The sequence below is a fragment of the Peromyscus californicus genome, unplaced genomic scaffold (assembly GCF_007827085.1).
Source record: "Peromyscus californicus insignis strain IS unplaced genomic scaffold, ASM782708v3 Scaffold_20__1_contigs__length_68692818, whole genome shotgun sequence".
Taxonomy (NCBI): domain Eukaryota; kingdom Metazoa; phylum Chordata; class Mammalia; order Rodentia; family Cricetidae; genus Peromyscus; species Peromyscus californicus.
The window spans coordinates 305,970-328,811 of NW_026294503.1; the positions used below are offsets into that span (position 1 = coordinate 305,970).

At 41.9% G+C, this 22,842-nt stretch overlaps 1 protein-coding gene across 1 annotated transcript in view; it reads left to right on the top strand.

Annotated features, from left to right (window-relative positions):
• The first annotated feature begins 72 nt into the window (after window positions 1-72).
• Ptdss1 (phosphatidylserine synthase 1) overlaps window positions 73-22,842 on the top strand; it is a 68,497-nt gene continuing 45,727 nt past the window's right edge. Inside the window, exons 1-4 of the mRNA XM_052747569.1 lie at window positions 73-372; window positions 11,644-11,735; window positions 18,480-18,524; window positions 21,465-21,589. Coding sequence (XP_052603529.1) covers window positions 194-372; window positions 11,644-11,735; window positions 18,480-18,524; window positions 21,465-21,589 — 441 coding nt within the window. The 5' untranslated portion in view covers window positions 73-193. The remainder of the gene's footprint in view (window positions 373-11,643; window positions 11,736-18,479; window positions 18,525-21,464; window positions 21,590-22,842) is intronic.

Here is a 22,842-nt window from a genome sequence, read left to right on the forward strand (position 1 = left end):
CCCACCCCAGGCCGCGGTGGTGGCGCCGCGACCCCGCCCTCGCGCGTCGGCCCTTCCCTCTGCGAGTACCCTTCTCAGGGGCCAGACCGGGTCCCAGCGCCAGGCAGCTACAGCACCGCGGTCCGTCACTGCCGGGGTCCCAGCCTTCGCGGGCCGGGGCCTCCGCTGCCGCGGCAGGACGGGGAGGAGAACCATGGCGTCCTGCGTGGGGAGCCGGACTCTGAGCAAGGATGATGTGAACTACAGAATGCATTTCCGCATGATCAACGAGCAGCAAGTGGAGGACATCACCATAGACTTCTTCTACCGGCCGCACACTATCACCCTGCTCAGTTTCACCATTATCAGCCTCATGTACTTCGCCTTCACCAGGTGAGGTGGGCCTGGCCGCGCGCGGGGCGCCCGAGAACAGAGGGCAGTGGTGGCAGGGAAGCTGTGGCGGGGAAGGTGGGCCGGTGTGACTGGTGGTGAGGAAGCAAGTAGCTGCTCCATGCGTGCAAGCTCATGGACACACGGCCCACGCAGCTCTTTCGCCCACCGCGTGGCTTACAATTCTCTCTGCCTGCTCTTCCACCTGCTACCCCTCACCTCCAAATCCCATCTCTCACATTCGGTGCCTTGGACCACAGCAGGAGCTCATGCAGGTCACCTAGCCGGGTCACCCACATCCCTCGCTCTGCATCATTCCCCACACGTCACTACCGGGATGCTCTGCTCCGCAACCACTTCATCCGTGGTCTGTTCCTAGCACACCGCATGAATCATTTCATGACTGCACCACTTTTAGGACAAACTACATACATAAAACACATCATGCGCAGGCCTGGTATACAACTAGATTCCCAAATGAACTCCCCTGGTATTCAGTATTTCCAGGCACACACAAACACAAATGCACACACTGTTTTTTCCAATGCAACACCTCTTATATGCATTGCATACAATCATCTAACATAATCTTTACCCCATCTCAAACACCACCTCTATGCCACAGCATCAACAGTGGCTGTTGACACACATCCCAGTGGACAACTCCCATCAAGCACAGCCCAATATCCACCAGCTCCAATGCACTGTACTGCATAGACTACAGCTGATCACACATCACATGGGGCAGACCCCACCCTGTCATCCATCTCCTGACATACATGCTGAAAAGAGATAATGTCGAGCAATTGTGTAGTACTTGGAGACTACTAAACCCTAACTATAATAAACAGAACACATAAAATGTATACAACATAACACAGCTCTCTTAATCCTCTAAAATAATATGCATATGTTCAAAGCACTTCTAGTAATTGCATATGCTCATACTTTTCAAGGGTACTGTTCCTGTGGCCCCTTGACCCTAGCCAAGGAGCTAATGGATCCCAGAGCACACACACTCCATTTTTATTTATGATTTATATTATCTGAATTACATCTTTTAAAGACAGGGAAGTCATATCCTGCCCACCACACCATTATGGCTTCCAAGAGTGACTGAGAGAGACTGTGTTTTCAAAATTGGCTGTGGTTTTAGTGAAGTTACTTAACTTTGTTCTGAGTGTGAGGGTCCATGCCTGCAGAATGAATAAAATGTTTGTATTCACTTTAGGGTTATGAAGACTAAATGAATATGTGCAAACCTGTTGAGTAGAGTACCTGGTATATGATGCCCCATTAATGGTAGCTTTCTTGAGTTTCCACCCCTTTCTTTTTCTTTGCAATAGGATTAGGCAGTATAGCCCAGGCTAGCCTTGAACCCTCACTCATCCTGCTGTAGCCTAGTGTTGTGAGTATAGACTTATACTACCACACCCAGCTTCTCCTGATATTTTTATCCAATAATCAAAGTCTGGGGGAAATGTGCAGAGGTAAGTTGATCAGTCACAAGTATTTGAAGAAACTTCCGGTATTTAGTAGAGGGGAGGACAAAGGCATGTAATGGGACATGGGACAGTATTGTATCACACAGACTAGATTACAAATGTTTATTTTATGAATCACTTCAAAGATAGAAATAGTAGGTAACAGTTATTCTTTCTTAGGGGTGCCACTACCATCATTGAAAAGTCTACCAATATTTTACAGATCAGAACTTCCTTCCTATAGTTCCTAGTTTTGGAGAGAACTCACTCTTGAGACTAGTTACTGTCAGCTCCTCATCGTGTCATCTGATTTTACCACATAAGATATGTATGCTCACATAATGTGTTCAGCCCCAGTTTCCTCATCTATATGCAAAGTGAAAATATCAGCATTAACACCTCATAGGATTGTCATGAGAATTAATCTTTTTTGGTAGTTCAGCTCAGTGCATGGCACTAAGTTAAGTGGTTAAGAAGCAGGATTTCATTGTTTGATAATGCTTTCTAAATTATATTTGTTACTGAATAGGCTATAGTTTGTTCTGGAATTGAGAAAAAAGGTAGAGGCATTGGAATATGGACTTAGTAGAACATACCTACTCGTTTCACATTAACTTCAGCTAATAGGTGGATTTAAAATGACAGAATGGTGAGGGGGTTCTTTTGAAATGAGAAAAGCAACAATACCATCTAATGATGGTGAGAAGAAAGAATCAACTACATGTCTTTAGTATTATTGCAGACCATTTCAAAATAGATCTGTCTTTCTCCTTTCTAAGGCAGAAAGTAATGTTCTGGAATTTAATTTTATATGCCATATTCTGTCTAGTGGATGCATTGTAGCAGTGAAGTGCGAAAAATGAGTGAATTTTAGCAGCTTGTCAAAGATAATTAAAAAAAAAAACATAATCTGAACCTTGGGCTATAGACCTTTCCAGAAGTTATAACAATTTTATTTGTTATGCTAATTTCATAAAGAAATCACAATGAGGAACAAATCATACATTTTACCTTACATAAAATCAGAAGCATAATTAATAGAATCAGGAGTTATTAGTATCTATTTTTTGTAATAACTTATGATTCATGTAAATGGGATATTATAACGATAGCTCAATTTTACTCTATGAAGATTGAAAGTCATGTTTTTTTTTTTAATTTTTATTTCTTTTTATGGTCTTTTGCCTGCATGTATGTCTGTGTGAGGGTGCCGGATCCTCTGGAACTGGACTTACAGACAGGTGTGAGCTTCTGTGTGGGTACTGGGAATTGAACCCTCATCCTCTGGAAGGGCAGTGAGTCCTCTTAAACGCCAAGCCATCTCTCCAGCCCCGAAAGTAATGGTTTCTAAAATGAAAATTTTTCACACCATGCTCTTTTGTAATGACTGTCTGTAGTACCTTATATGAACTTATAGTTAGATAATGTTCAGTGCAATTCTCTCAATCAAACTTTTAAAATATGGCTTAATATTTGTTTTGCAAAGGCTAGTTATCTAAGAGAATAGAATATTTTGGGGGTTTTGTATTCCCAGGATGTAAGAATAGTGCCTGGTGAGATTATGTGCTATGAATACCCTGTAAGAATTTTGGAACGTGAAGGATTTGATACCTCAAACAAAAGTCTGAGGTAAGGTTGGTTGTCCGGGAGTTCTTCTGTTAGAGTTCTAGTGGGTTGAGTATTACTCAAGAGTCCTTATTGATGGGAGGTTAAGTACAGAATTGCTATTGGAAGATGGTAAAATCATTCAGAGATAGTGCCTATTGGTAGGTCCTCATGGTCACTGAGGGCATGTGCTTGGAAGGTTGCTTTTCTATACCTCACCCCGAAACTTCACTAGAAAAGTCTTAAAACCAGAGGAAACCTGTTCTCTCATCCCTACTTTAACTGCAGTTATTTGACATAGTGACTTTCTAGCAGCCAAGGCTACGTAATAAGACCCTGCCTCAAAAGCAAAATAAAACCCCCAAATTGCAATCACACAAGTTCTGCCATTGTTATCCATGATCTGAAGGGGTGCAGTGAGTTAGCAGCCCTGTTAGCACTTGCCAACAGGAATTGTTCCTTGTCTAGATGAGATTGCCTCATTGAAAATGGCTGTACCTATGTGGTTATCGGTTCACTTGTTCTTGTTTTCTCCAGATATGGAACTAAGAATAGAGGATAGACAAGGGACAGAGGAGTAGACAGATGTTTGATTTGTTTTTAAGTAATGGTTTTTACTTAATTTCCCTTTAGGAAGTATACTTTTTCATTTTTCCTTGAACCATATTTCTGGCTCTCTCTCTGAGTCTAGGGGTTTCTCCCAGCCTTCCTGATTTTTCCCTCAAGACCATATAAAGACCCTATAGAAAATGCCTCCCAATACTACCAATGAGGTTGTCTTGGTCCTGCTTTCCTATATTATATTTTTTTCTCTATGTAACAGAAACCTTGATATCTCTGGCACCAAGAATATTAATTGATGGTTTGTAGTAATGGCTTAAGAAGTACACAAATGAGGCTAGACCAACCCTAGAGATAGAAAAGAATACTGTTAGGCTATATTGTGTTAGGTTGCATTTGAAGGCCAGTTAACATTGATCCTCACTATTTCTCTTTCTCAGTTATTTGAATCATTTTAAAATTAGAATTAAATAAGCATCTTTTTATATTTTTTTGAACTCTGTTTTTTTTCGTTTTCTTTTTCTTTTCTCCTAATAAAATTGTAAACTTATTAAAGGGAAAAGCTGTATGTTTCTTTGAGGTCGTCATCTGTAGTGAATAGGCCCTTGGGTGACTCAGATATTTATTTGGTTTCAATGGTGCCCTACCCTAAAGAGATTATATGTCAAGGAATTACTGCCTCTTGGGCTCCTCTTTAATAAATGGTGCTAATTCAGGCTGGTCCTTTCAAATACTTGTTTATTGTTTCCAACATAGCACTGTTTATCTTGTGATAGTATCCTGGTAGCTCTAGATTGGTGTACAGGAATCAGATGTTTTTACATTTCAGCTAGTTCTAAAACCAGGATTGCTTCAGTCTGCTTGGTCTGCCTCCTTGGTCCTAGCTTTGTGTTCAGTGCTGCTCAACAGCTGAGCAATCCCTGTTCCATTCAGACTAACTCTTTGCCATCGTGGGATTCACCTGGTTTATCCTTATAGATCTTTTGGACCTTTCTTAGCTGTTCTTCTTTGACCATTTCAAACTTTAGCTCAGCAAATCATCAGCCCCTCAGAACGGCATACCCTCAGGCTCATTAGCTCTTAAACCAAAACTGTGATCCTGCCTGCCCCCTGCTTGATGGGTAGCTGTGTGCCTACCACCTGGGAAAAATGCAAGCTGGATATGGAGGCTCTACCTCGTGGAGTAGATTGTGTTTTGTTCCTCTACATCTGCACACAGCATACTCTTCAGACTCAGTCAACTCCCTGGCTTACCCCAGTACTGCTGTCTCTCTCTCTTGGCTCCTCTTGCCCACTCACAAGATCACAGCACCTCACACAGCTCCTTTGGATGGTTCTTTTCCTGAACATCTTCATGTTCTAAGAATCACAGAGGATGACTTGTATATATAGTTCTCAATGCCTTTTAGTATAGCTTCTCTCATTGAAATATTTGTTTCCTGTCATATCTTTAAGGCCCTATATCTTTCATCCTTGGAAGGCCCAACATCTTCCATTATTGAAAGGATGAAGAATGTCCTATGCAAACTTGAAAGAAGTTCTTTAGTGGATCTTTGAGCAAAGAATTCTTGACCCAGCTCCCAAATTCCTTTAAGATAGAATGAATGCATTGTTAAAACTATGACATCTGGGTGACATGGAAGTGATGATCCCTGGTTGTGACTTGGTTTATCTGATTCAAGTACTCAAAGAAAATTAGAGGAGAATAGGTACACATAGCCTAGAGGCCTAGATCTGGTCATATTTCTGGTTCCATGGAGAAAAGCCTTGTATAAAGGTCATGAATGAGTGGTTGCCTAGTCTCCTGAAGACTATACTGCAGTTGCCATAGATGTCAGAAATGGAACTGACGTAGAATCTGAGTCCCAACGCTCTCCTGATTTGTCCTTTTCCTGCTCTGGTTGGCTTCACTCTGGGTGGTTTCTGCACTACTAGATCCATGTTCACTGAGTGGAGGTGTTTGAAAACCTTACTAGACTACCTACTGTAGTCTCAGCAGGTCCCTGCAGGTGACCCTTTGCAGGAAAGTCTGTCAGTGGACTCTCTACGTTGGGCTAGAATCACCCTCATGTTATCCAAGTCCCACTGACTCTGCCATATCATCTGGAACATTCTTGCCATTACCCCCACCCCCACCCCCACTATATTGCACATGCTTGCTGTAAACCTGCTGAGCACTGAAGGTCCCTTGACAGAACCAGATGGGATCTGTGCCTTTGGGAACTTAATGACAATGTTGTTCACAGCTGGCATCTTTGCATTGCCATTGTCTGGCCAGTGCTCTTTAGCACAGGTCAAGTTTAGCGGAGAGAGGCGAGAGGGAGGGAGGGGGAGAAGGGAGAGGGGAGGAAAGGGGAGAGGAGAGAGAGAACTTTGTACCCCCATGCCTATGTGTTGGTGAATGAGAAACCTTGACCTAGAACCTGCATTCCAAAGTCCCCCAACACAGCACCAATGAAGCAGCAAATGGAAACAACAGAATGTTCAGACATGTGAACTAATGAGAATGGGCCGTTTTGTGCTAGGTACTCCTTTAAGTAGCCTTTAAGTCATTTAATCTTCATGAGGACCTCATGAAGTAGAGCTTATGACTAGTCTTTATTATTATTAATGGAGGTATTATTAATGGAGGAGGAAACAGGCACATAGAAGTTAAATAATCTGCCCACGGTCACACAGCTGGCATTTCAACTAGAGACTGTATCACTCATCACCCACTGTGTGACTCCTACACAGGAGACAGCTTGGGACCAGTCCTGGGACCAGGACCCATCGATAAGATGCAGCTATGATCACCTCCCATCTTAGAGTGAGTAGGTGGTTTACTCACAGAGCCTGTAGTTTTCTCAGTGAGGCACAGAACACAGTTGATAACCATACATAGAGTCTGGGTCTTGCCTGTGAGTGGGATTGCTGGGATCACTAAGTATGGCCCTTTCTGCCAAGTTCCTTGTTATGAATAACTGGAAACTATCTGTACACCCCAATCCAAGGCTAAATTTCTCAATGACTTGGAGTTTAGAGAAGATGGACTCATAGCAGGCCTTGAAAGTCTGGCCTTGTGTACTCAGGTTACCATGAGGCTAGATAGGCAGCCCTGCAGTGTTTGGGTCCTGTTGTGCATTCACACCTGTGCTCAGTGCAGGAGACACCATATCTTCTCTGTACCTAATGCACGCCAGATTGTGAAGGTGGGGCTGTGGCCTGACAAGACTCAGATTACCAACTTCACCTGTCCCCCTCCTAAAACTCACTACTGAGTTTGATTCTCCTGTTCAGGATTTTTTCCAATTTATTAAAGTCCTCATAGTCTTTACATTTTTTGCTAATTAGGCAGATACAACACTGCCATTGTTAGTGTTGTTTCATCACCTTTTTTCCTTTCAGACATATTTGGTTTTGCCCAATAATGTTGCTCAGAAATTAGAGGTTACAGGTTTGTTTTTATTATTAATCATTATCATAATAATTACTGTTAATAACAATAATAATTACTGTATTATTATTTATTATTGTTATTCTTTTGAGATAGGGTGTCTTACTTTGTTGCCCAGGCTGACTTGAAACTGCTGTATATCCCAAGTTGGCCTCAGTATTGATCTCAGGTTCTTATGTTGACGTGTATTTTCAAGTGTTTTGACTAGTCAGTAATTATTTTTGAATTAAGAAAAATGTGTTATTGTGTCTATGTAAGTGTGTGTGTGTGTGTGTGTGTGTGTGTGTGTGTGTGTGTGTGTGTGTTGGGGAAGTTTATGTATGTACTGAGATCAGAATACATCTTTGTGTATGTGGAGATCAGAATGCATCTTTGTGGAGTCAGTTCTGCCTTTATGTGAGTTGTGGAGATTGAACTCAGGTTTGCACACAACCCTTTATCGACTGAGCCATCTCACTTTTCAGTAATTTTAAATGAAGATTGATTTGCTGATTTCTACAGACATTTATTCACATTGTTTGAAATCCAGGTTGTACCAGAGGTTTGTGTAGGGAAAAATATCTCCCAATAACCTCTCTTTTAGACCCTAATGTTGAGTAAAGTCTATTTCCCTGTTTCGTGGGTGGTTGTGCAGAGACATTTTAGGTGACTGCAAGCACAAATTGTAGCTTATATTTCTATACATATTAACCCTTATTTGTACAAATCATTGCTTATCAGACCTACTATTCTAATGTTTGTTTACTTCATGATGTCTTTTTAACTCCCTGGGACAGTTTAATTTTTAGAAACTTTCATTCTTTTTTATGGCTGCCTAGTTTTCTAGACTAGTCTGTAATTCTGTCTTGTGTCTAGTCTTTTAAATATATATAAAATTTTACAATGAATGGCCTGGTACACATGCCACTTCACATTCACAAGAGTGTGTCTGAAGTAGAGGTTCCCAGAGTAGAATGGCTGAGCCACAGGATATATGTGGTTGTAAGTATAGAATGTTACCCAGTTACCCTCCATAAAAGCTGTAAATTCATACAACTGCAATTAATGCATAGGGTGCTTGCTTACCTATTTCTTCATAGCCTCCCCTGCTTAGATAATAAAAAAGTGGTCTCTTGATGTTACTTTAATTTGTCCATCTCTTCCCACGAGTGTCTTTCATTTTCTGCCAATTGATAATTTCTTCACAACTCTTTTCCCCATTTTCCTGTTGATTTTGCTATGCTTGTTATGCTTTGTTAATTGATTGTTGAAGGAATGCTTTCCATGTTAGAACACCTAGCCCATTGTCTTCATATGAACCACAGGTCCTTTCCTCACATGTAGATCTTCTTAGCTCCCGTTACTGCTTTGGTTTCCTTCACTTTATTGCTGTGCTGATTTATTATTTGCTCATGGTTTCTGTGTGTTGTGCTGTACTTTAGGAAACTTTCCACTCTGAGGTGGTTGACTTGTTTTCAATTAATCAAATTTTCTAGTAGACACCCCCCTCTTAGTTTCTAATAATACACAATATTTTGGAGTAAAGTATGAATTATGGAATCCCCCTTTTTTTCATACAACAGTGATTAATTTTACCCTGGAGTTTAACTTGTAGCACATATATAATGCGCCTGTCAAAGTCCTTCCTGCCAACTCTTTGCCTCTGTCATGACTCACACTGACTTCCTGGGTCAGGAAAAACCCTCCCAGCAGCTGGGCATAGGGGAAGCATCATCCTTGGGAATCTAGCAGCCCCGGTTCCAGTGCCAGCGCTGCATCTTCTAACCTGTGCAGCTGTGGGAAAAATTATTCAACCTTTCTGAGCAATTGTGTCATTTTTAAGATGTGGTTGATAATATCTATTTGCATTTGGCTGTGAAAATTAGCAATAGTGTTAATTAACTGTCTGTCAAGTGTTTAATACACAGTAGATTCTTGATAGAGGGGCTGTTATTGTCACCATCTCACAGCAAGGGCAGTGGGGTGTTGTTTTGAATGAAGATGTTGTCTTCCTCCTGTACAGCCATTCTTCAGTGAGACCTAGTACCCTAGAAAGAGAATATGGAGCCTCCTTGCTTCAGCCAAAGGGCATTGCAAGTTCCCTTATAAGGACCAAGCTGGCATTTTTAAGGTGATGTGGTGGTCAGTAAATTATTGGGGTGTCCATTAAAATAAAATTGCACAGTGCTGGCCTATGAGATCCGTTGGCTTCTGAGGTTTGGCATTGGAGTATGCTCTGTGAAGGAACTGGCGTTTGTTACACTACTCGGCACAGAGGACAGTCTAGGAAATACTGCATGATCTCATCTCAGAATCTGTGCTCGGCCCTGTCCTAACTCTAGAAGCTGATGGCTTGCTGGCAGAAACTTAGCTGCCTGCATAGAAGCTAGCATCTAACTTAACTTCTGTTTTTTAAACCAATATCCAAGGACTTGGTCCTTATCAAGGTAACTCATTATTTCATTCCTTGTTTCTTAATGTTCTGATGACTCAGACTTGTTTTTGTGTGAAAACTTTTTCCCCTAAAATTTCTAAAATTTCTTTATTGTGTGAAAGAGAGAGAGTGCGCGCACACAGTGTATGTGGGCTTGTGTGCCACAGCATGTATGTAGAGACTAGAGGACAATCTTGATCTCTCCTTCCATCTTTGTATAGGTTCTGGGCATCAAAGATTTGCACACCAAGAGCCTTTACCAACTGGGCCATCTTGCTGGTCCTTCTAAGATTTTTTTATCTCTTATTTTTCCTTCAGTAATGCTTTTCACTATATAAATTCAGCTGCTGCTGTTGCTTTCTTCTCTCTCTCTCTCTCTCTCTCTCTCTTCCTTGAAACAGGGTTTCTCCATGTAGCCCTGGCTGTCCTGGAACTCACTGTAGACCAGGCTGGCCTTGAACTCAGAGATCCACGTGCCTCTGCCTCTGCTTCTCAAGTGTTGAGATTAAAGGCATGCACCACCACTGCTCAGTACAAATTCATCATCTTTTTTTTTTTAATCAGTTTTAGTTGCTTGCTACTTGTCTCCTTGTCTTTAAAATATTGCCTTCCATTCTGTTTCATGTCGTACTTTCTGCCTACTCATTCTGAGTTTTAAAAACTGCAATGCTGAACTTTCCTCTCCCAAGCTTCTCAGAAATTATCAATAATTCAGGAAAACTCCTTCTTGTCTTATGTTTCTATTTCTCCCTTTGCATTTGCTTTTCTTGAGTCCCATATATGCTGCCAGTCATTGTCTGTCAGTCTGTCTGTCTTGCTCTTTCAACATAAAGTGTCCAACATTGTGTTTGCATAGTAGCTCTTCCTTATAAACTGTAAGTCTGCAATATCTGTTGAGTGTGTAGCATGTGTAAGGTCCCAAGAATGGAAGGGAATAAGTCCCTATTTCAAAAGTATGCTCTGGCAAGGTAGACAGGGAACACATTGACCACTGAAGGGACCAGGCCAATCACTGGGATGATGGGGCAATAGACAGGTGATGTTAGAAAGGCTGTGCCTGGGAAGAAGGGTAGCCATTTCCTTCTTTATCATTCTGCTTCTGCTCTGATTTTAAATCTTGTGGTTTTTTTTTTCTCCTCCTTGATTTTCTTTTTACGGGTCACTTTCTTGTTACCTGTTTTCATGCCTCTTCCTACATCCTATAAATCCCCAGCTTCCCATTTTCAAGAGTAGTTGATATAATCTTGTTACATTGCTGCCTTCCTGGTGATCTCTTGTTCCATTCTGACTTTTTGAAAAATTTCTTGCCCCTTCCTGTATCAACCAAGTGCATCTTTTATTGTTTTTGTCATCAAAAGACATTTCTCAAAAACGAACCTTGTGTTTTCACATCTTGGGGTTTTGTTTTTGTCTTTGAAGAACAGTGAGTCTCAAATGCATGTTTGAATAGAATGTATGTTGGTGTTTAAGATGATTGGTTTTATTTATATATTATTTAATATAATTTTGGTGGTGGAGACAAGCTTTGTGTGTGCTAAATACTCACAGCACTGCTGAGCTGTACCTTCAGCCCCCAGTTGCCTTTCCTGTAAGAACTAGGCTTTATTATGAGAGTGTTGGTTTTAGGAAGTGACACTAAGCAGTAAACTGTGTGTAGTGACTTCGGTCAGCAAAAGAAAATCTGCTGTCTCCAGGTGTTAGACTGTGGAAAGCATACTACTGTTTGGTTTCCTGCTTAGATCTGAGAATGAATTCTCAGTGTTTTCTATTTTCAGGGATGACTCTGTTCCTGAAGACAACATCTGGAGAGGCATCCTCTCAGTTATTTTCTTCTTCCTCATCATCAGTGTGTTAGCATTCCCCAATGGTAAGTAATGTCCTGAGCTGTTGTAGTTCTCCTATGCATCATGCCCTCCTGACTTTTTAAAATGCAAGTCATCTATAAGATGGGTTTTGTATAGCAGTCATGGGCACAGACTTCGTAGGCAGACTGCCTGTTCTGCCTCCTCTCAGCTCTGTGGCCCCTACTGTCCTTAAATGTGTTTCAGTTTCTCTGCTGTGTGATGGGGATAACAGGCAGATATTGTGAGAGCTAACTAAATTAATAATATTAAACCCATGTGTTGGCTTGTTTTTTATTGCTATAAAAAATACTTAGAACTATATACGTCATAAAGAATGGAGGTTTTGAAATTCACAGGTTGGAAGCTGAAATCCATTCTATATGTTACTGACTTTTGGTGAGGCTTCTTGCCTTTGCATCATAGTGCATTGTCTCATGACTTCCCACTAGATCCTGCCTCCTACAGCTTTCACTACCTTTTAATAATTCCTCCACATGAACCCTTGGGAGCCAACCTGGTGCAAACTCTGATGCATGCTAAGCTCTCTATAACTGTTCTTTTTGTTTGTTTGTTTGTTTGTTTGTTTGTTTGTTAGGTAATTGTGTTTTGGGGCTGGGGGCAAGATCTCCATATGTATTCCAAAGCTGTCTGGAATTGGCTAGACAGCACAGTGTGGCCTTGACTGCTTGATCTTCCTGCTTTGGCCTCCTGAGTGCTGGGATCACAAGTGATTACAGGCATACACTGCTGTGTCCTGCTTAGCTGTTCTTTTCCTTGATGTTTTTTATTATTAACAGCTGTACAGTACTCAGTTACTATTTTTCTTTCCCTCCCTCTTTCTCTCTCTCTCTCTCTCTCTCTCCTCTCTCTCTCTCTCTCTCTCTCTCTCTCTCTCTCTTTTCTTGGCAGAACTAGCTCCAATGAGTCAATTTGGCACCTGCTATCACAATTATCTTTGCTGATTGTGCATTTGGATTGAGCAGAAATTTGATGAATCTGGACCTGCTCTGTCAGGATTAGAGAAAGAAAGAAGCAATACCTTTCTTGTATTCTTCTAAGTAACTCATACTTTCCCTCTGAAGTGTTCCTTATAAATTGCTATATTTTGTTCTTAATTCCTTTCCATACCTCCTTTCTAGAAAATTCTGTGCTAGTTCTCTGAACCCATTTCTTTTTTTTTTTAGACGGGGTTTCTCTGTGTAGCTTTGGAGCCTGTCCTGGAACTCACTCTGTAGCCCAGGGTGGCCTCGAACTCACAGAGATCCGCCTGCCTCTGCCTCACGAGTGCTGGGAATAAAGACGTGTGCCACCACTGCCTGGCTATCTGTACCCATTTCTTTTTTTTTTTTTTTTTTTTTTTTTGGTTTTTCGAGACAGGGTTTCTCTGTGTAGCTTTGCGCCTTTTCCTGGAACTCACTTGGTAGACCAGGCTGGCCTTGAACTCACAGGGATCCGCCTGGCTCTGCCTCCCGAGTGCTGGGATTAAAGGCGTGCGCCACCACCGCCCGGCAAAACTGGTTTTGGTTTTTTTTTTTTTTTTTTTTTTTCCGAGACAGGGTTTCTCTCTGTAGCTTTGTGCCTTTCCTGGAACTCACTTGGTAGTCCAGGATGGCCTCAAACTCACAGAGATCCGTCTGGCTCTGCCTCCCGAGTGCTGGGATTAAAGGCGTGCGCCACCACCACCCCGGCTCTGTACCCATTTCTAAATGCTCAGTATATTGTATTTTTCTCACACCTCTGAGATTTTTGGCAGTCTTCCTTATGGGTTATGCAGCAGATCTTCTCAGATTTTAAATGGTATCCTTCAAGATGTATTTATCATGTGGGTGCCCATGCTTTGGTAGATTGCTCTGTATGGCATAGGAATCTCATTCTAAATGATACTGCATGCTATTGGACATGGTCTATGACAAAGGCCTTTAGGTTTCCTAAACTGATGGCAATTGAATTTTGTTTTGTTGTTTTGCTTCTCCTGTGTAGCATTGTGTTTATAAAATTATGGTAGTTTTTGCTGGTAGTAATAGAAGTCAAGACAGTAGACCCACAACTCTGAGTTTCTTCAAGAAGGAATTCTAAGTGGCCCTGTTACTTGGAAGCTGAGTTTAACTTTCCTAACATTTTAGCCTGAATTTGTTTGCATTTGTGTGTTTGTGTGCTTGTGTGTATGCATTCACAAGTATATGTGTGTAGAGTGGAGGCCAGAGGTCAATGGTCAACATCAGGTGTTTTCTTCAATCACTGTCCATCTCATATAATGAAGCTGGTCTCCCAGTTGAACCCAGAGATTGCCAATTCCTCCAGAGATGCCCTGACTCTACCACTTGTGCTAGGATTACTGGTGGACCATCATGCCTGCCAGGCAGCTATGTGGGTGCTGGGAATCTGAATTCTGGTCCTCACACTTTGGGGACAACTTCTTTACCCGCTGAGCCATTTCTCAAGCCCCAACTTCAGCTTTTAAATTAAATTAACTTTAGTGGAAATCTTACACTATATGAAAGCCTACAAACCTTATGCAGATGTAATTAATTTTTTTTTCTTGATGATTATTCACAATTACTAGGATAGGAAGACAAGATGTACATTATTGACCTGGCTGTAAAATTTTCTAAGAACAGTCCCCACTGTCAAATGTTTTTTTGGCTCTACCAGCTTTCCTTTTCCTCCCATATATGTATTATTCATGGTCTTCGGATTTTAAGCTTAGAAGGAACCCTTGGTCATTATACAGCCACTTGTTTCCTTCAAGGGTGCCAAGTTGGAATGTTGCTGAAGTAGCCAGCTGTGAATGTCTCCCCTGTTCTGTGAGACTAATATTGTCTTTTAAAGGTAGTATATAAATATAGCTTAGTTCTCAGTGGCCACATTTTCATGACTTGAAGGTATATTTGTTTGTGTGTTTTCTGGTTATTTTGAGTCCAGAGCTTTCTGAAAATTTGAGGTGAGTCTCAATAGCACTGATTACCAAGTGTATCTTTCCTGGTACTTCTTCAGTAACTGGGCACCAGGGTTTCTTTCAACGATGCCAAAGGCATGGAGGTCGAGAGATTAAGTCTATTGGAAGTAACATTTGGTGTGACTTCTGGGTTTTCCTCCATTCTCCAGTAAAGCCCTCCAGTTGTGCCCTCCCTCCTCATGGGACTGTGCTTTTGTTCTGATTTGGGAAGGTAAACCTGTGCTGTTGGTCCCTATCTATGACCTATTCTTAGCTAAGCCATGCACACTCTATAGTCCATATGAAGAGAGGAACACCAGTCTACAGCTCATCTAGTTCAGCCCACTCAGTTTATAGATGAGAAAGCTGAAACCTGTGACCACCAGGGTCATCATCAGAGGTCGCCTGCCTGGCCCTGTCTGCCTGGCTTTCAGGCCTGGGTCTGCATCTTCCTTCCTCAGCCTTGCTCCAGCCATCTCATCTCTCTTATTAGGTGCATTATGTGGGGCCTTCACCTGGTTGTGTAGTATGTTTCCCTTCCTTCTGTTTCTTTTCCTTACTGTCAGCTTTTCTTTTCCCATAGTGTGGACTTGGTTGACCTATGCATAGACTGCTTTGGATATTGCAGAAGGCAGGTGAAGGTTAGGTATGGTGCTACTCTGCTACCTGCAGATGGTCTATGATTGGAAGAAGCTAGAAGATTGTTCTGAACTTTCCTGTGAAGAGATAAAACAGGAGCTGCAGATGTCTTTATAATAACCTACACTTCAGATAAATAACACAGGCTCAAACCCATTAACTAATTAATTAACAATAACTAAATAACTAAAGAGCTGCATTAATCATCCAAACACCTCTTAAATGCCCCTCTTCCCAACACCACCACAACAGCAGTCATCCAAGGAAGCAATCAGATTTCAGCATGCATTTCCAGAGCTTCCAGGGGACAAAACTTACCAAACCATAGCATCGGGAAGGCAGGCTGTGGGATTCTCTTGAAGCCATGCTTACATAGCACACATGTTTACATAATTTGTTTTCTAAAGGTCACTTGTTCACACTTTACATAGGTTGTAGAACTCATTTTTTCATGTGGAAGAATGCTTTAGAAGTAGCTTTAGGGTCTGGAGCGATGGTTTAGTGGTTAAGAGCATCTGGCTGCTCTTCCAGAGGTCCTTAGTTCAATCCCCAGCAACCACATGGTGGCTCACAACCATTTATAATGAGCTCTGGTGCCCTTTCCTGGCCTGTATATGCATAATAAACAAACAAACAAACAAACAAATAAATACACACATACATAAATAAACACATAAATAAATAAATAAATAAATAGATAGATAAATCTTAAAAAAAAAAAAAAAAAAAGAAGAAATAGCTTTGGGGGTCCCTTCAGAGAGTTTGCAGCCTTTCCCTTAGCTCCAGCTTTCAGGCTACTGGCCTTCCCGGAAGGCACCATAGAAGGGTACATTCTCAAGTAGAGTATATATTACATGACTCATCTCTGGCTCTAGTGTTGTTACCTTATTCTGTTCTTCTTACCCTTGTCTCATGTTCCCAAGTGAAGTAATGAAAACGAATGTGAGAGTGGGAGTCCCAAACTCATGTTTTCCTTCAAAGACATTTGGGGACATGCCTTCAAGTATAGCATACCCCTTCATAGGTATTTGTCCTTGACCTATGAAAGGCTGTTCCAAATGCTTGTATGTAAGTCAGTCTGTGTTCATGACCATGTGCTTCATCTTGCATGTGTGAATTCAGATACGACACCAGTGTTATAGTTTCGGTCTACGGACAGGGCTCTGATTTTTTTTTTTTTTTTTTGTAGGGCCTGAGTAAATTGAGTACTAGAAAATCCTCCTCGGAATAGCTTAAAGGATAAGGGAATTGTTGACTCTTATATAATGTTGAGTTCAGAGAGGCCCTTGAGCTTGGATAATGCAGCAAGTGGCTGTAGAGTCCCAACTGTCTTTGTGAGCGGTTAACCTTGGGCCTTTCCACCCAGGTGGTCTTCAGCAGACACCCAGGGTGAGTATTGTCCAGCAGCAGATGAGCCTAGGTGGTTTTCTATGTTGTTATGAGTGAAACAACTTGTTTTAGATTTTCAAAAATCTTTGTGTGTGTAATGGGTGTGCATTTATGTGCCCTTGTTGCTATCTATGGGTGAGTGCAGGTCAGTGATAGCCTTAGGTGTTGGCTCTCTGTGTTGTTTACCACTGCGTATGTCAGGGTATGTGGCTTGTGAGCTTCTGGAGATTCTTCTGTCTCTGTCTCCCATCTCAGCATTGGAACCCTGAGATTATAAATGTATGCTGTTGCAATCAGCTTTCTGGGATATGAACTTAGGTCCTTACATCTGCCTAACAAATGGTTACCCACTAAGCCACCTACCTAGCCTCCTGCTTTTGATTTTTGAGACATGGTCTAGTTATGTAGCCCAGACTGGCCTTGAATTCCTAATCCTCTTGCCTCCACTTCCTGTGCTCTTAGACTATAAGCTTGTGCCATGACACTGAGCTTGAAAAATTATTTCCTGGAAGCTCTTTAGTGTACTTGTTCTCAAGTCTTTTGGGTTAGAATTGGGGCATATACTTCTCTTGCCTAGTCCTGAGGACAGGGATTTATAATACCCAGAGGCCAGTGGGCATACAGATGTCTAATAGGTGTATACTGACTGAACATTTTCAGGGGACTAGGATTACCTCTGGTGGTTTAGGGTGCACCTGAGTTAAATGAGAGAGGGGTGGACACTCACGGGAATCCCTTGTCAGTGGGTAGTTGTGGCAGGATTTGGTTCCTAGGCTTCTTCCTAGTCCTGTAGGGAGACATCATTCTATAAGGAGGTGTAGTATAAGAGCCCTTGGGAGATCAGGGAAGGAGGCGTATGGTGTCTACTTCACATCCCCTACGATGCACCTCCTCCTTTTCTAGTCTCCATTCTTCTTTGTTTCCTTTAACAAACAAACAAACAACAACTAAACCTTGACGCTTTTAAGTTCTACCTCTATCCCAGGATAGCAAATAATTGTCAAGTGCAAGTTTAATTTTAACTAAACCATCCCGTCACTGGGGTGAGATGGAGTCCATTTGAATCTGCAGTTAGTTATGAGACTTCTTAGAAGAGGACCTTCCAGTGGCTCTTCTAGCTTTTGTGGGCCCTGGGTATATTCTGTAATAAAGACCTTCCCTTGACCCTGTGACCTCTCATGACTGTGCATCTCAGTGACTCTAGACCTGACTGAGAAGCTTCAGAATCTAACTGTACTTACACTATTGGCAGACTGTGTGGCTGGATGCAGACTACTTCATCATTCTAAGCCTGTTTCCTCATCTTGTTCCTCAAACCTGCTCACAACACCTGCTTGACATGATTGTTTTGCGCATTGGATATTAAACAAACAAACAAAACCAGGTTGTACTCTGCTACTTCTTCATTGAACCCCACTTGGAGCCATCCGTGTCATGACCTTCAGTTCCCATGTGAGGGTGCCACTGACCAACACTACCTGTGCTGGCTGGAGCTGGAGAAACACCGAAGATAGCTGTGGATCCTTCCTTGTTTTGTCACCAGCTCCTGGGGTCAGTTCCAGCAGTGGGCAGCTGAAGGCAGATCCTATGCTGTAACAGGCTGGGAAGAAAGTCCTGCCTGGCATCTCCCTCTTGGCATGTTTTTCAAGGTTAAGAAGCCTGTTTGAAAAGGTGTGGGGAAAGAAAAGAGAAAATGAAAATTAACAGTGGAGAGCCTTTCTTATTGTTACCTGTATGTAGATCAACAGAGCTTTCTTTTCTGGCTCAATCCAGTTTATTCTAACTTCATGTCCTCTCTTTGCAGGTCCATTTACTCGACCGCATCCAGCCTTATGGCGAATGGTTTTTGGTGAGTCCCATTAGTAGATGACAAAATTCTTTCTACTTTAAAATTTTTTTTTCTCACCAGGCAATGGTGACACACGCCTTTAGTTCCAGCACTTGGGAGGCAGAGGCAGGTGGATTTCTGTGAGTTCAAGACTAGCCTGGTCTACAGAGGGAGTTCCAAGACAGCCAAGGCTACACAGAAAAACCCTGTCTCAAAAAAACAAGAACAAAACAAAACAAAAATCTTTTCTCTGTGTATCATGATGGTGGTTTTATATTGTAGCTTAAAAACAAAACAAACCAACCAATTTTTTAGTGTACCTAATACAAAAAAATGTTGCTAAGATTCTTTGATCAAAAATAAGTGGTTGGTGATAGCACAAATTCTCACACATAGATAAGTACCCTTTCCATGTGCCTGCACTAATGCTTTTATTTCCTATTTCAGAGCTTGGCTTCAGCAAAGACCCTGTTTTCTGACTTGTTTCCTCTACTAGTGCAAGCTCAAGGTCATGTTAGGAACACATTTGTCTTGTCTGTGGAAGCCCAGCAGTGCAGTTTCTAGGAATTTGGAAAAGTGAAACCTCTTCTGGTATACAGAGCCTTCATTTGGTCTGGTTTGTTATTAACCTTATAAATATTGAGTCTTATTGTTACTTGATTCTGAAATTCAGAAAGTCAAATGGCCTGAGTGAGTATAAGATAAATTTTTAATACTTAGAATATTTGTCTTCAACCTGCCCAAGTAAGCCATACAATAAATTCTTGTAAGTTAAGGCAGTTTAACCATGCTTGGAAATGTAAGAGGATATTTTGCTAAACTTGCCCTCCTTGTTACATCCTTCAGCTAGTAAAGGTAACTCTTCATCTTTGTTTGTTTTTTGTTTTGTTGTTTTGAGACAGATCTGTGTAGTCCTGGATGTCCTGAATCTCACTATGTAGATCAAGCTGGCCTTGAACCTGTAGAGATTCCTCTGAGTGCTGGGGTTCTCTTCATCTTACCAGCTGTGTTCACTGAGTATGTGACAGATTTGAATATCTAGGCTATCCAGGAGAATAAGACAATTAAGACCGTGTCCTTGGGAGCTTCTCTTCCAGGACCAGAGGACAGCAATAGGGAGTAAACTATTAGAGTAATCAATCGTCAGCAATTGTTACTAAGTACGAGCTAGTTCAAGCCGGGTGAAGTGACAGTGACCAAGTGGCTGCTTCCACTGGAGTAATGAGGGGAGGCCTGAGGGAGTGACTCAATCTAAAATTTGGATGTAACTCAAGGTCTGTGCATGTAGCACAGTGGGGGAGCAGGGCCTTAGGTAAAGAGGCTGCTGAGGTGGTCTCATGTCTGGAAGTACTTGGCATTTTACAGGCTCAGGTAGGCAAAAGAGCGGAGAGCCAGCATAGACGGAAACATTCAGACTTGTGGGTGGGGTGAAGAGTGTGGTGTGCAAAGGACATCAGGAACATTTTCCTAGAAGGATTTTATTTACTACTTGAAAAAAATATTCCTGGGGCTACAAAGGTAGCTCAGTTGATAAAGTGCTTGCTTCACAAGTTTATGGACCTGTTTATCCCCAGTACCCCAAGCCTTCCCCAGCATGCATGCTCACACACACGCGCACACACACACACACAATTTTTGCTGTAGTAGCCATGGTTTCATAGTCCTCAATGCACATCCCCAAACTGTAGTCTAAACATTTCTGTGTCATAGGTCATTTTTTTTCTCTCTTAAAAGAATTGTTCAACAAAGATTGTAATTTTAAAATATTATAGTGGGGGGGGTTCATTAAAGATGAAAATTTATAAAACTGGTATACAAATTGCAAACCCAAGGTAGTTCTCATGTATCAGAAAATTTATGTTCCTTGGCCCTGGGATGTGTGGCTGGGTTGGCCCTGCTCTACAGGAGGCCTCAGTGCAGTGTTCCCCTTGGTGAGTAGAGAGGGGCTGAGCTAGAAGGCCTGGGGCTGCAGCCCTTGTAATGGATTCATTCCAGATACACACATCCTCTTCTCCGGGGTGACTGTTTAGAGATCAGAGCTAAGCCAAGTTTGTGATTCCAGGTGATAAGTTTGACAGTGCCGGGATGCCTGCATCACCGATCTAACTCCAGTAGGCTCAGCAGAAGAAATGGCAGTCCCTTCTGGTGACAGGGCAGGCAGTGTCAAGTCCTTTAGAAAAGTAACATACAAGCTTTTGCCTTGTAGTGTATTAGTGGCTTCACTTTTTTGTTATTTGTTTGGTTTTTTGGAGACAGAGATTCTCTGTGTATCCCTGGTCATCCTGGAACTCACTCTATAGACCAGGCTGGCCTCAAACTCACAGAGATCCTCCTGCCTCTGCCTCCCGAGTGCTGGGATTAAAGGCATGCACCACCACTGCCCAGCTGGATTTACTTTTTTAAATGACATCGTGTTTTGTTATTTAGGATAGCAATTATGATAGGTATGACAAAAAAATAGTACTTGTCAGGGCTAATGTGAAGGATAAGTCTCAGATAGAATTTGAAAGTGTGACCCCCTTGTAGTCTGCTCATTCACCTTCATAAAGCCTTGTTTTGTCATCTTTTTCTCCGTTGACCTTGGAAGGAAATTAATCCTGTCACTTCAATACCCCTTAGTTCATCCCCCTCTCTACCATCACCGCAGCCTCACAGTGAGATATCTCTCTTCAGGGACATATTTTCATGGCCTTTCTCTACTTCATGCTCCCCCAAATCCACCTTACACATTATCTGGCTGCTGGTCCTTCAAGGCTTAGCTTAAGTAGCATTTCCTCAGAGAGAAGAATCCCTCTCAACCTGAGTTAGGACTGTGTGTGTCAGATCCTCTCACCCAAGAAAATACCTGGCTATGATAAATTCTCAAAAGGCTACATTATGATATTCATGCATACTCTAACTCCAAACCACTTGGTCTAATGTGTGTCTTTCCTAAACTTGACCTTATTTTGTTTCCATCAGGCCTCAGTGTGCTGTACTTCCTCTTCTTGGTCTTTCTCCTTTTCCTGAACTTCGAGCAGGTTAAATCCCTAATGTATTGGCTAGATCCCAATCTTCGATATGCAACAAGAGAAGCGGACATCATGGTATGTACTTGTTAGTGGCCCTGTTGTGAATTTGGTAGGGTCCTGGGTACAGGATATAGAGTCCACATTTTAAGTTGATCCCTTTCCTTATTTCCTGGGTGTATAGCTAAAAACTGGATCTCAGGGTGCACTGTTATGTGGATTTTCCAAAGTGATGTCATCCAGGAAAATGAAAACCTCTCATGAAACAAGGGTGTATGCTAAGAAGAATACACATACTGCACACACTCCCATCACATGGCCTTGGTCCTGAACTCTGCTTGTATCACTTATCTATTCTGCAAGGTGAAAATGGTAATGCATGTGGTAGATGGGGAGGGCTTATTATGAACTGAACAGAGTAATGATGTCTAAGCATCCCACAAGGCCCGCACAGTGCTTGGCACACACTGGTCTCTTCAACTACTGCTGTACCAGTCAGGATCATGCTTAGTACTTCTGCTATTGTGCCTGAAGCCTGATGGTATAGTCCTTCTACCTGCGTGCACAACGGGGCAAATTTTGTTATGTATTTAGAACACGCATGTGTGAACCCTTTTTAGTGTCAGCTAAAACAACTATTATTTTTACTTTCTTTTATTGATAAGACTATATATTTGGGAGGAAAAATCTTTATACTCACAGCGATCATTTCTGTGATGAGATGTTTTGATTTTTTCCCAAACTATTCAGTTCTCCATCTCTTCTGACACCAGCAACACTATGTTCATGAACTGTTAGTCCCCATAACTAAGAAGTCAGTCCTCAAGACTGTATTCCATGTGAATCACAAACCTATATTGCCGTTTGTGTTTCTGAATACGCAGCCACACATAGAAGCATTGCACTGTCTTCATGACTTCAGCCTGCAGGACTCAGGGATCCATTTTACCAATTTATTTAAAGGGATATGGTATGAGATGCAGATGAATGGCAAGAGAAGAGGTACTTGATTTGATGGCTGGCAGGGTTCCAAATGCAGCAACTTCAGTCCCTTTAGAGGTAAGGTGTACCACAGTCCCAGTATGCAAATGTGTCACTCTCCTCAAAGCTCTCCAAACCCTACAGTTGAGGGGCTTTCATGGAGGTTTTGTCACAGGATGCAAGGTGGGTCTGGAAATTTGGTTTCTAATACTTCTTTGTCTTTTGAGTACTGAGCTCTCACCTGCCCAGGAGCCACCAAATATTGACTTATTAGAGTCGGAGACACTCCAACACTCTGAGGTTTCCAAGGCATTATGAACTCCCTCTAAAACAGGTCAAAGACCACTAGT